Source organism: Diceros bicornis, chromosome 15 (genome assembly GCF_020826845.1).
Source record: "Diceros bicornis minor isolate mBicDic1 chromosome 15, mDicBic1.mat.cur, whole genome shotgun sequence".
NCBI classification, from domain to species: domain Eukaryota; kingdom Metazoa; phylum Chordata; class Mammalia; order Perissodactyla; family Rhinocerotidae; genus Diceros; species Diceros bicornis.
Genome location: NC_080754.1, coordinates 39385114 through 39398497, shown reverse-complemented (window position 1 = coordinate 39398497; position 13384 = coordinate 39385114). Strand labels below are relative to the sequence as shown.

General features: G+C 48.2%; 2 protein-coding genes across 2 annotated transcripts in view; both read left to right on the top strand.

The window, feature by feature from the left end:
- The window catches only part of ECE2 (endothelin converting enzyme 2), a 35546-nt gene extending 35394 nt beyond the window's left edge, over positions 1 to 152 (top strand). Inside the window, exon 19 of the mRNA XM_058556209.1 lies at positions 112 to 152. Within this exon, the coding sequence (XP_058412192.1) occupies positions 112 to 135 (24 nt within the window). The 3' untranslated portion in view covers positions 136 to 152. The remainder of the gene's footprint in view (positions 1 to 111) is intronic.
- An 866-nt stretch (positions 153 to 1018) lies between these two features.
- Positions 1019 to 10372, top strand: PSMD2 (proteasome 26S subunit ubiquitin receptor, non-ATPase 2). Its single transcript, XM_058556204.1, has 21 exons — positions 1019 to 1170; positions 1628 to 1684; positions 2071 to 2235; positions 3323 to 3444; positions 3630 to 3854; positions 4151 to 4309; positions 4466 to 4610; positions 4789 to 4849; positions 5109 to 5255; positions 5425 to 5531; positions 5728 to 5855; positions 6080 to 6167; positions 6907 to 7069; positions 7196 to 7297; positions 7719 to 7864; positions 8124 to 8207; positions 8429 to 8597; positions 8687 to 8781; positions 8982 to 9108; positions 9553 to 9671; positions 10033 to 10372. Exons 1-21 carry the CDS (start codon positions 1036 to 1038, stop codon positions 10213 to 10215), a joined length of 2727 nt encoding a protein of 908 aa, XP_058412187.1. The 5' UTR covers positions 1019 to 1035; the 3' UTR covers positions 10216 to 10372.
- Positions 10373 to 13384: the final 3012 nt, after the last annotated feature.

The following is a 13384-nucleotide window of genomic DNA, read 5'->3' as shown; positions in this document are numbered from 1 at the left end:
TCTGCATTCTTTCATGCCTCAGATCCCATAAAATAATATTCCAGGTCAAATGGTGAGTGTTCCCACTGGTTGAAGAGGAGAAGAGTTATTTCCTCTTTTCTCACCTTCTAGATACATACACATAGCCCAAACTGAAGAAGAAACTTTGAGGCATTCCAGAAACAGTCAAGAGCTTGGAAGACTGAAAGATCAAGGTTCAAATCTTGAGTCTACTACTTACTATATGATGTTGTCTATAAAATGGACACAACCCTACCAAACTCAAAAGGTTGTGAGAACAATATATCATTGAAAATCAGTCCTGACATAAAGAATATCGGTCACACTCCTCCTAATCATAACAGGGAGAGGAAGATCAAAAGACAGACTGAGGGCAAAGACCTTATCTTGTTCGGTTTTTAGCTTAAGAATTTATCATTAGAGCATAGGACTTTATGTTATTTATTCATTTCTACTCCACCTGGCTCCGCAGGTGGATTTAAGATGCTAGCCACATCCTCATGGTAATATTAGAGCACTCTCCTTCAACTGGGGGGGAAATGTTATGAGGTTAATACTCCACAGTGCCGTGGGGCTAGGCAGGTTACACAGACGGCAGTCAAGATTCTGGGATTCAAAAATCTCGTCTGTTTGTCCCACCATGCAGCCAACTGGGGTGTCACGGTGGGTACTAAACACACTGCTACAAGGAAGACTATGCGCGGTCTCTCGCCGCTTCAGCTCACCACGCACTTCAGCGACCACACCCGAAACCCAGATGGCAGAGTCCCACGGCGTTCAGGAAACCCCTGATCCGAGCTGGGCGGTGCCTGTGGCGCGCGGGAGGCTGGGAGTTGTAGTTTTCCTGCGGCTTCCGCGGGTGGGGTTGGAGGGCTGGGACTCCCAGACCACTGGGGTAGGTGGGTCGCCGCAGCGTTTCCGGTAGCAGGCGGGCTCTGGAGAAGGAGAGGCGCGGTGGGCGGTGAGCGCGAGGCCATCTGGGAAACAGGGCGGTACGGGCGGTGCGCGCGCAGCGGGCCGGCAGTGGCGGCGGAGATGGAAGAGGGCGGCCGGGACAAGGCGCCGCTGCTGCCCCAGCAGCCCCCAGCGAGCTCTTCCGGCGGCGCGGACGAGAAGCCGAGTGGGAAGGAGCGGCGGGATGCCGGGGACAAGGACAAAGAGCAGGAGCTGGTGAGGCGCGGCCCCAGGAGCCGGCAGAGGAGGCCGCGCGGGCTGAGTCACGGCTGCTCCGCAGGCCTCGGGCCCGACTCCCAGCGACCCCGCCGCGCCCGGGAGAGGGCGGATGGGGCGACCCTCGGGGCTACCGGCACCCCGCCTCTCTGTCCCTCATCTTCCATTCGGCGCTGTCGCCTCCGCCGCCCCCACCAGCCCTCACCACCGCCTGGTGACGTGGGCCCAGGCGGGTCATTGTCACCCCCATTTTTTAGATCGGCATTCAAGCAGAGCCTGGCCCAGAAGCCAGGCTGCCTTCCCGCCCGGGCTTCCCATTCCCACTCTGTTTCCTTGTCCACCTGGGCCCTCCTAAGGAGGCAGACTCACTCTCCACCTGCCCCAGGGTGGATGGGAGGAGGAGGAGGATGTGTTTGGGATTCCTTCTCTTGATGAGCTTCTTCCCCCAACCCTCCAGTCTGAGGAGGACAAACAACTTCAGGATGAACTGGAGATGCTTGTGGAACGACTGGGGGTGAGTTATGGTGTTAACATGAGCAGGTGCATGTCTTGAGTCTTTCCCACTTGTTTGCTTTATTCCATTTGGGGGCGACAACTACTGTGTGAGATATAGGGAAAGATGGACTGTATTTTAGGGTCAGTGTTATGACCATGTTGTGAGGGAGGAGAGTAACAAAGGATATTTGAAAGATTTTGTAGCTTTCTCTCTTGGGAGAAGCAGTTCTTGAACTCTTAACTGGGGTGGTTTGTTTTTGTGCCAGGTATTGTGCAGGGAGTTGGGGAATCACAGATGAATGAAACACAGTTACTTTCCTAGGGGAGTTGTTAGTAAAACACCTCTGTATTATGACTTGAGGGATGTGACTCCTTTTTGTCTGAGCCTTAACATCCCTTGAACAGGAGAAGGACACATCCTTGTACCGACCAGCCCTGGAGGAACTGAGGAGGCAGATTCGTTCTTCTACAACTTCCATGACTTCAGTGCCCAAGCCTCTCAAATTTCTGCGTCCACACTATGGCAAATTGAAGGAAATCTATGAGAACATGGCCCCTGGGGAGAATAAGGTAAAACTATTTCAGAAGCTAGTGGAGGGCCGGCCCCGTGGCTTAGCGGTTAAGTGCACGCGCTCCACTACTGGCGGCCTGGGTTCGGATCCCAGGCGCGCACCGATGCACCGCTTCTCCGGCTATGCTGAGGCCGCGTCCCGCATACAGCAACTAGAAGGATGTGCAGCTATGGCATACAACTATCTACTGGGGCTTTGGAGAACAAAAAAAAAAAAAAGGATTGGCAGTGGATGTTAGCTCAGAGCTGGTCTTCCTCAGCAAAAAGAGGAAGATTAGCATGAATGTTAGCTCAGGGCTAATCTTCCTCACACACACAAAAAAAGAAGCTAGTGGAGGCCTAGCTCATCTAGAGCATGGAACTCATGGTGAATCACAGGAAGCCTGATAGACCTGAGATCTGAGTTAGTTGAATAGAGCTCATCACAGTGAAAATACTCACATAAGAGCTGGCAGGAAGACCGCCTTCTCGGAAGACACTGTTTCTGTCATTTATGATGACCTTGGGATTTCATTTTCGTGATCTGTTAATTTACATTTAACCTTAATTTTTTTTTCCCTTCATAGTCTATGTACGTTCATTTGTTTTATCTCTAAAATATATCCCCAGTTCAATCACTTCTCTGCCTGTTGGTACAACCCGAATGCAAGAAATCTTCAGTTCTCGCCTGGATTACTACAGCAGCCTCCTAACTGGCCTTCTCCCTTTTGTACTTGACCCCTTACACAGTTTGTCTTTCATACAGCAGCCATAATGATCTTTCTAGATTGTATGTCTTTTCTGCTTAAAACCTTTTATTTATTTATTTATTTATTTTTTGGTGAGGAAGATTCGCCCTGAGCTAACATCTGTTTCCAGTCTTCCTCTATTTTGTATGTGGGATGCTGCCACAGTTTGGCTTGATAAGTGATGTGTAGGTCTGCACCCGGGGTCTGAATCCACAAGCCCCAGGCCACCAAAGCGGAGCGTGTGAACTTAACCACTATACCACCGGGCCAGCCCCCATTAAAACCTTTTAATCGCATTTAGAATAAAATTCGTAGTCTCTACCCTGGATTTGACTTCAAAAGACTGTTTTCTTTCTAGCGTTTTGCTGCTGACATCATCTCTGTTTTGGCCATGACCATGAGTGGGGAGCGTGAGTGCCTCAAGTATCGGCTAGTGGGCTCCCAGGAGGAATTGGCATCATGGGGTCATGAGTACGTCAGGTAAGACCTTTTCTTCTTGGTTCTATAAAGGAGGTTCTGAGATAGATAATTCTGAGTTCTGTCTTGGAGTACTATCTATCTTGGAGTACAAGTGTATTGAGTTTCCCAGACCCTGAATTCCTTGACCCACAGGGAAGTGCTTCCTGTGAAGTTGTGCTCCCCTAATGGTCTGGGCCTATCCATAGGCATCTGGCAGGAGAAGTGGCTAAGGAGTGGCAGGAGCTGGATGACGCAGAGAAGACACAGCGGGAGCCACTGCTGACCCTGGTGAAGGAGATTGTCCCCTACAACATGGCCCACAATGCAGAGCATGAGGCTTGCGACCTACTCATGGAAATTGAGCAAGTGGATATGCTGGAGAAAGACATTGACGAGAATGCATATGCAAAGGTCTGCCTGTATCTTACCAGGTGAGCGAGCATGGTAGGGAATGGTGGCAGGCTTACCCTCGCCAGCACTTCTTTCTCAGTTGTGCCTCCTCTGTTCTCCCTGAGCATCTGTTTCACAGGTAGCATCAGGCTGTGGTTAATCTGTTGATGTCTATGAGCTTTTTGAGGACAGAGATTTCTTGTCTCCTTAGTAGTCCAGCATCTAGCATAATGCCTGTATATACTAGGCATTCAGTATTTAATTTGAGTAAGTGAATTAAATGGGGTAAATGAACATCTGGGACTTTCTGATTCCTTTATTGTTTTTACCTTTGTAGTTGTGTAAATTATGTGCCCGAGCCTGAGAACTCTGCCCTGCTGCGTTGTGCCTTGGGTGTGTTCCGAAAGTTCAGTCGTTTCCCCGAAGCTCTGAGATTGGCACTGATGCTCAATGACATGGAGCTGGTAGAAGACATCTTCACTTCCTGCAAAGATGTGTATGTAGGGAAGAAGTTGGCAGAAGAAGAGCTATGTTCATGGATGGGGCATTTGCATGAAGAGCTGGGACTTCTAGTTTCTGGGTAGGGCTTGAGGGGCTTTTCTGTGCCATTAGTGGTCGGGGGCTGAGCAGATGTGATGGCTGTTTCCCACAGGGTAGTACAGAAGCAGATGGCATTCATGCTAGGCCGGCATGGGGTGTTTCTGGAGCTGAGTGAAGATGTGGAAGAGTATGAGGACCTGACAGAGATCATGTCCAATGTGCAACTCAACAGCAACTTCTTGGCATTAGCTCGGGAGGTGAGACTGCCCTTTTCCATCAAGTATTTTTTGGTTGTGATTCTCCCTGGCAATACACCTTCCTGACTATACCTCTGACTAGACTCTCCTTGGTTAGAATTGCCGTTCAGTGGGATAGCAGAAGGGACAGCTAGGGGAGGACTAGGGGAGCAGTTGTGACCCTCTGACTTCTCTTCAGCTGGACATCATGGAGCCCAAGGTGCCTGATGACATCTATAAAACCCACCTAGAGAACAACAGTGAGTAGCCATCTCCATGTGTGTGGGGATTGGAGGATTGTTAATTATGCCCCTTGTATTGGGAGTGATGGCTTGGCCCAACATCCTTATCCTGTAGAGCTCAGAATTCCCACATAGCTTTTCTGCAAGTCACTGTTGGGGGCATAGATAGAGGATCCTAAGGGGCCAGCTCAGAACCAGAGACCAGCCTCCATGCTGTGTTCCTTTCCTTCCCTGCTCTAAACCTTCCTTCCTTTCCTCTCCTCTCCCTCCTTTGCAGGGTTTGGGGGCAGTGGCTCTCAAGTGGACTCTGCTCGCATGAACCTGGCCTCTTCTTTTGTGAATGGCTTTGTGAATGCAGCCTTTGGTCAGGACAAGCTGCTGACTGATGATGGCAACAAATGGCTTTACAAGAATAAGGACCATGGTATAATTCCATTTTTGCTTTATCTTTACATTGCTTTGGTCGCTCTTGTCCTCCTAGGTTCATATGTTACCTGACAAGGGATCCCCAGCATAGTTCCTTAGAGAGCTCTCTGTAACAGTTTTCTCAGGACAGGACCATTTTAAGACTGATAGGTTTTTCCTTGTGTTAGGAATGTTGAGTGCAGCTGCGTCCCTTGGCATGATTCTGCTGTGGGATGTGGATGGTGGCCTCACCCAGATTGACAAGTACCTGTACTCCTCTGAGGACTACATCAAGGTTGGTCTGGACATAGCCCACTAATGGGGACAACCCCCTCCTATGTTCTAGGGCACAGAGGGCTTCCCTTTCAGTGGTAAGGCCTACTGGATTTTTAACTCCAGTTAAGGTGGTTGCTACAGTGAGGCCCATGTTGCATCCTTTGTGGTGAGGAAGGGAGAGTAGCCTGAGTGAAGACTCTGTTTGCATTTTTCAGTCAGGAGCCCTCCTGGCCTGTGGCATCGTGAACTCTGGGGTCCGGAATGAGTGTGACCCTGCCCTGGCACTGCTCTCAGACTATGTTCTCCACAACAGCAACACCATGAGACTTGGTTCCATCTTTGGGTAAGGCCTCTTGCTTCTTCTGGTATCACTCAGCCTGTGAGCTCTGTGAAAACAGGAGCTGGGCCCTTTTCACCTTTGTATTGCCAAGGAATACCACCACGCCTGTCGACTATTTGGCTCTTGGTGACCATTGAAATGATGAATGAATGACCAGTCCTCTTTTTGTTCCTTCCTTGTCCTATCCTTGGGTGTGTGTTGGGGACTGCCTCTCCTGGCTTTTGCAGGCTAGGCTTGGCCTATGCCGGCTCCAATCGTGAAGATGTTCTGACATTGCTACTGCCTGTGATGGGAGATTCCAAGTCCAGTATGGAGGTGAGTAGAGGCTGTTAGTCATTTAGGGGAGGTAGGGAAGGTGCTCTGAGTCCTACCACTTTCTGTGATAAACAGTGAAAAAAGAAGTGTGTGTGAGAGAGAGAGGAGGGGAGGTGTATCACTTCACTGAAATCTCTTGGGACTGGGATTCTAAGTCTCAGGTGGTGTTGAGGCTAAAGAGTTAACATTTTGTTATTGAGTTCCAGCCCTTGGGATCCATGAGGAAGTACCAGACTAGAGGGGAGAGTAACTTAACCCAGGTTGGGGTGGGTGCTTCCTCCTCAACGTTTTACTCATTGGCCAACCTTAAATTTTCTTACTTGTGCAGAGTTGTTTCAGCGATGGAAAAATATAGTATGGTGGCTAGCATAGGTTTTAATGAGAAAGACTTCAGTTCAAATCCTGCCACCTCTGCTTACAAGCAATGTGATTTTGGACCTGTAAGTCAATCTCTTTAGGCATTATTTTTCTTGTCAATAAAAGAGGAATAACAGCAGGACCTGTTTCATGGGGTTGTCATGGGGATTAAATGTTAATAGTGTGCAAAGCAGTTGGCATAGCGGCTGATGTAAGTATTCAGAGAGTGCTTGCTGCTGTTGTTATTTTGACCTACCCTGAGAAAGGGATTATTACCTAGTGTGGTTACAGTGGACTGTAGGAATTGGCTATCTTGAATCAGGATAGGTCAACAACTATTTTAGTAACTTACTATGTGTAATATTGATTTTCCTATTTGTAGGTGGCAGGTGTGACCGCTCTAGCCTGTGGAATGATAGCAGTGGGATCCTGCAATGGAGATGTCACTTCCACCATCCTTCAGACCATCATGGAGAAGTCAGAGACTGAGCTCAAGGACACTTATGCCCGTTGGCTTCCTCTTGGACTGGGCCTCAACCACCTGGGTGAGGGGATGTCTTGTCTGTCTGAGCAAATGGCTGACAGTAACTGAATACAACAAGGAGGGTTTACGGATCAGAGTGTGCTGGATAGAAGCAAGTGTCCTCTGACCCTTTGAATCTGTCCTGTAGGGAAGGGAGAGGCCATCGAGGCAATCCTGGCTGCGCTGGAGGTTGTGTCAGAGCCATTCCGCAGTTTTGCCAACACACTGGTGGATGTGTGTGCCTATGCAGGTCTGTGTCTTCGTGCTTCCCCAGTGACTCCTCACTTCTCTCTGGGACGTTTTTTCAGGTTGTTTCTCCTTTCTTTTTTTTTTTTTTTTTTTTTTTTTTAATTTTATTTATTTATTTTTCCCCCCAAAGCCCCAGTAGATAGTTGTATGTCATAGCTGCACATCCTTCTGGTTGCTGTATGTGGGATGCAGCCTCAGCATGGCCGGAGAAGCAGTGCATCGGTGCGCGCCCGGGATCTGAACCCCGGGCCGCCAGCAGCGGAGCGCGCGCACTAACTGCTAAGCCATGGGGCCGGCCCTGTTTCTCCTTTCTCAGTTTTCTGATCTGTTTTAGATTCTTTAGCTTCTCCTATTCCTGGAGTCAGCTTTTCCTTGGTGCTGTCTCATTTCCACGTTCTCTTCCCCTTACCACCCTGCCGCAGGATCCGGGAATGTGCTGAAGGTGCAGCAGCTGCTCCACATTTGCAGTGAGCACTTTGATTCCAAGGAAAAGGAGGAAGACAAAGACAAGAAGGAAAAGAAGGACAAGGACAAGAAGGAGGCCCCTGCTGACATGGGAGCACATCAGGTTCTGTGGGTAGCTGGGCACTCTCTGAGTGAGGCTCTGAGAAAAGATAAGCATGAGGGGAGCAGGGGAGCTGGGTTTGGGTTTGTTTTAGAGCCCTCCTGGGTATTGCTGTGTGTTGAAATAGCATGAGACTGGGTTCTATACTCGAGGGGTAAGGGTGTGCCCCACAGGACTGCTTTTTCTTCTTAGATGGGAACCTGAGTCAAGGGTGAGTTTTTGTTTCCTGAGCTTACTGGGTTCTGCTCCTCTTCAATTGCAGGGAGTGGCTGTGCTGGGGATTGCCCTCATTGCTATGGGGGAGGAGATTGGTGCAGAGATGGCACTACGAACCTTTGGCCACCTGGTGAGTAGCACATGGAGAAGATGGGAATATACTAGTTTTGATTCCTGGGGTTCCCCAGAGGAAACCTTCCTGATGGGTTTTCTCAGTGGAGAAATGGTCTTTTTGCAGTGCCTTTTCTACAAAATTTGATTAAACCCCCTTTTATCCATCAGTCTGTTCCTGTATCCGAGCTCGTTTTCACTGCTTTCTGTGATACCCTTGTTATTTTCTTTTACCACCAGCTCAGGTACGGGGAGCCTACACTCCGACGGGCTGTGCCTTTAGCACTGGCCTTAATTTCTGTTTCAAATCCACGACTTAACATCCTGGATACCCTAAGTAAATTCTCTCATGATGCTGATCCAGAAGTTTCCTATAACTCCATCTTTGCCATGGGCATGGTGGGCAGTGGTGAGTATCGGTCAGAAAAAGATCGTAAGCAGCTTGGGGGAGGGTTCGAGGCCCCCTTTTCAAGCCTCTGTAATGTTTAACATTTCCAGGGACCAATAATGCCCGTCTAGCTGCAATGCTGCGCCAGTTAGCCCAGTATCATGCCAAGGACCCCAACAACCTCTTCATGGTGCGCTTGGCGCAGGTAAAGAATAGAACTCTTCTCCTTGGAGTTTGCCAAGAGAAGTATCTGTGGTGAGGCAAGGGAGACATGTGACATGAAGGGGACCTGGAGTTCGGCTTGGAGGGAGGATGTGAGCAAGTTGTGAGATTTTTATGTGGCTGGGTTAGGTGATGTCTTCTCAGATGTGATTCCCCACCTGCACTTCTCTCTGTATTTTTCAGGGGCTGACACATTTAGGGAAGGGGACACTCACCCTCTGCCCCTACCACAGTGACCGGCAGCTTATGAGTCAAGTGGCTGTGGCTGGGCTGCTCACTGTGCTTGTCTCTTTTCTGGATGTCCGCAACAGTGAGTTCCTGTCAGGAATCTTATATGGTGGCAAGTGGTGCCCTGTCTCCACCGCTACCAGGGCCATCTTGGTAATTTAGGAGCAAGACTCTGAGGTAGCTCTGTACCATCATGGGTTCCTGAGGTTCTTTGGGCCTGTGGTGGGCCTCATGAGACTTTCATCTCCCACACTTTTGATCTGACCTGGAGAAATTTTCTTTTGAGGATGAAGAACTTAGCCCCGTTTCTATTTCTGAGGGACTGGGGAAAAGTGATTATCGAGTCTAAGGGCCATGGGCAGAATAAAGTGGGGGCATCTCTGGCTCATAGTATGGTATATGAGGGGAGGAGTGTGGGTTCAGCTATGACAGGGGTTAAAGAATCAGGGCTGGAGTGGGGTCCCAAGGTTCAGGCCAGGCCTGCCTTGATGCCTGTAACTATGTTGGTCCTGTGTTCTTCCCTCAGTCATCCTCGGCAAATCACACTATGTATTGTATGGGCTGGTGGCTGCCATGCAGCCCCGAATGCTGGTTACATTCGATGAGGAGCTGCGGCCATTGCCAGTATCTGTCCGTGTGGGCCAGGTGAGGGGTTGAGCAGAGGGGAGGGCTCAGGCTGTACAGTCATGTGCTGTATAACAATGTTTCAGTCAATGATGGACCGTGTATACAATGATGGTCCCATAAGATTAGTAGCATAGATCCTGGGTGTATAGTAGGCTACACCATCTAGGTTTGTACAAGTACACTCTATGATGTTTGCACAACGATGAAATCGCCTAACAATGCATTTCTCAGAACATATCCCCATCATTAAGTGATGCATGACTGTACTTTAAAACTTGGAGAGTGCACATATGCCTGCTTTTCTGAAACTGGTGTGAGCACTGGGTTGCTGCGACACTCCCATTTGGAGTCCCTTCATCTCAATTTTCTTATCCTACAGGCAGTGGATGTGGTGGGCCAGGCCGGCAAGCCTAAGACCATCACAGGGTTCCAGACACACACAACGCCAGTGTTGTTGGCCCACGGGGAACGGGCAGAATTGGCCACTGAGGAGTTTCTTCCTGTCACCCCCATTTTGGAAGGTTTTGTTATCCTTCGGAAGAACCCCAACTATGACCTCTAAGTGGCCACCAGGGCCTTTGAGCTGCAGCTGTTGTCAGTGGGCCGTGCTTCCTGCTGCCAGGGGTGGACACTGCTCCAGACTTGTGAGGGAATTGTTACCTCCTGTTCTTTTGTTACCAAGTGAGATAACTTTGTTGAATAAAGACCTTTATCCCCGAGGTCCCTCTGTGTCTCTTTTCTGGGGTACCATGGGCTGGAGGTCAGACTCGGGTGGGGAGTAGATGTGAGACAGCATTGTTTGTAGCAGTTTTGAGCTGAGGCTAGGAGAGAGACTGCCCTGAATGGAAAGAACTAAGACTCTTTCCCTTCTCTCCTCCTTCCTAATCATCTTTAAAAAGTGGTTCATGTTTAGGGGCATGAACCCTTAAGAAGCTGATAAATGTAATGGATCTTCTTTCTAGGAGATGCATACACACAAATTTTCATACAAATTCGTACAAATAACTTTCCAAGGTGGATCCCATACATCCCCTACTCCCACCCACCAATGCACGCCCACCTCAAGCCCATCATTTCCTGACTTTGGACTAAGGATACCTGCTCTAAGAGGCAGCAGAGTTAGCTCCACTCTTTCTAACTCGACTCCTGGGCCGCTGATTGAAAGGGACGTCTTTACCTCCTGTGACCCTCTTTTCCTCCTTGGGAGGTTGCTATTTGAGAGATTTGATCATATTAACATCTATTTCTGGACTGTCCTTGCAGAAACTGGGTGCAAGAAAGCTTGACCCTGACCTTCCTCTCAGTGTAGCAATGGGAAAGAGAAGTGGGCTCCTTCCTGGAATATAATCACCCTTGATCTGCAGTGCTTCTTCCTGGTGGGGCTGGTATGAGTATAGCAACCCTGCCAGGTGGGGCATGGACCCCGCGGATGCAGTGGAGAACACGTGGCCCTGCCAGATAATCACTAGCATTTACCCAACACTGGGGTTTACCCTCTGAACAGTAACTGGCACTTAATAGGTCTTCTATAAATGTTGGAAGAATAATTGTCCTACACGCTTTTGAGACCTCACAATAACTTTGAGAGGTAGGTATTATCCCTGTGTTTTGGGGAGGAATGTAGTTTGGGTGAGGTTTGGTAACTTAGTCACATAGTAAATGGTGGGGCCAGGATTGGAGTCTAAGTCCATCTGACTCCAAAGCCCACACCCTCATTGACCACATTAATCTGTCTCTGTAGCCTTGGAGACTTGCGGACCCTATTGTAGTCCAAGGTATTGGCTAGGTGGAGAAGTGGAAATTTTGGATTGAGTGTCTCCGTTGTCTCCTCTCTGCACTCACTTGGCAGCCTGTATAAAATCTGTAAAAGGTTGAAGCACTGGACTTGGGAGTCAAGTCCCTTTAATGGGACCTGCTGTAGTCTGAGCAAATCAGCATGTCTGATGAGCCTCTGTTATCATCTGTATTACTTGGATAGAGTAATTGCCTTTCCTGATTTCCAATAGTGGTGATGTTAAAATAAGGTAAATTAGAAAGTGATTTGTAAACTGCAAAACAACATAAATAAAAAGATAATTCTCTCCTAAATCAGTGATTGTGCTTTAGAGTAAGAAATTTTCATAGTGGCTCTCAACCTTTCACATTTGGTCATGCATTCTGCAACAAATATCAATGGAGCCTTATTCTGCATTGGGCATTATTCTAGCTTGTGGGGATGCAAAGATAGAAAAAAAAAATCCTATCAAAGCTTATGTAGGGCTGGCCCTGTGGCTTAGCGGTTAAGTGCGCACGCTCCTCTGCTGGCAGCCCGGGTTCAGATCATGGGCGTGCACCAATGCACCGCTTCTCCGGCCATGCTGAGGCTGCGTCCCACATACAGCAACTAGAAGGATGTGCAGCTATGACATACAACTGTCTACTGGGGCTTTGGGGGGAAAAATAAATAAATAAATTACAAAGCTTATGTAATGGAAAATAATTGTGATATATCATGATAGATACTGTATTGGGCTGTGAACAAGGTACCCTGGGATCACTGAAATAAGGCTTAAGTGCCTGGGTAGGTCAGGGGAGATTTTGAGGAAACAGACTTGGAGGAAGATGAGTTTTTCCAGAAGAAAAGAGAGTAGGATAAAACTAAGGGAGCAGCAAAAGCAGGAGGGCAGAAAAGCTATTCATTTTAAAAAACCAGGGATATGGGCCGGCCCCGTGGCTTAGCGGTTAAGTGCGTGCGCTCCGCTGCTGGCGACCCGGGTTCGGATCCTGGGCGTGCACTGACGCGCCGCTTCTCCGGCCATGCTGAGGCCGAGTCTCACATACAGCAACTAGAAGGATGTGCAGCTATGACGTACAACTATCTACTGGGGCTTTGGGGGGAAAAAAATAAATAAATAAAATTATAAAAAAAAAAAAAAAAACAGGGATAGCTTGGTTTGACAAAGGGTATAGGGCCAGGGAAAAGTGTGGTAGGAGATACAGTTAGAGACAGAGGCTCAGATAGGTTTAGAAGAGCTTTGTTGTGCTAAGAAATTGACAGTATCACTCAATGGGAACCACTGAATGAGAGCATGATCAGCTACCTGGGTGAGAAAGCTCACCATTGAGGTGCGGAGACCAGGCAAAGGAAATGAAGGCCTGAACCAGGGCAGTAGAAATGGGGGGATGGGGAAGCACAGAAGAATAATTTTTTAAAGATAAAATCCACAGGACTTGATTTTGATCCAAACACCAATAGGACCTGGTGTCTGATTAGATGTAGTATGTGGATGAGAAGGAATGTAGGATGGATCCCAGATTTTCTGGTTGGATGCTATTCATTGAAAAAGAATACATGAGCAACACCAGGTTTGGGGTCAAGGTGTAGGACTCTATGTAGAGAGAGATGACAAATTCCTATCTGGGCATACACAATTTGAGATGCCTCTGGGGTGATTAGGTGATTATGTATTTTATGTAGCACCTTTTTCTTACTGGAGTTTGAGAGAGTGGTTTCTGATCTAGGAAGGGATTGGCATGTAGGCAGTAACTGATTTTTATTTATTAGTTTGCTTATGCAGAAAGAGAAATGAGAAGAGTACAGAAGGCAGCCATACACAGTAAAGTCACAGAACTCAAATGAAGAGTGTCACAGAGAACACTCTAGATTTGCATTTTCATTCTCACTATGGTTCCTTCTCGATGTGTCTATTTTGCTTTCCTTTCTTTGGAGCTTTAGTTTCTCATATACAATG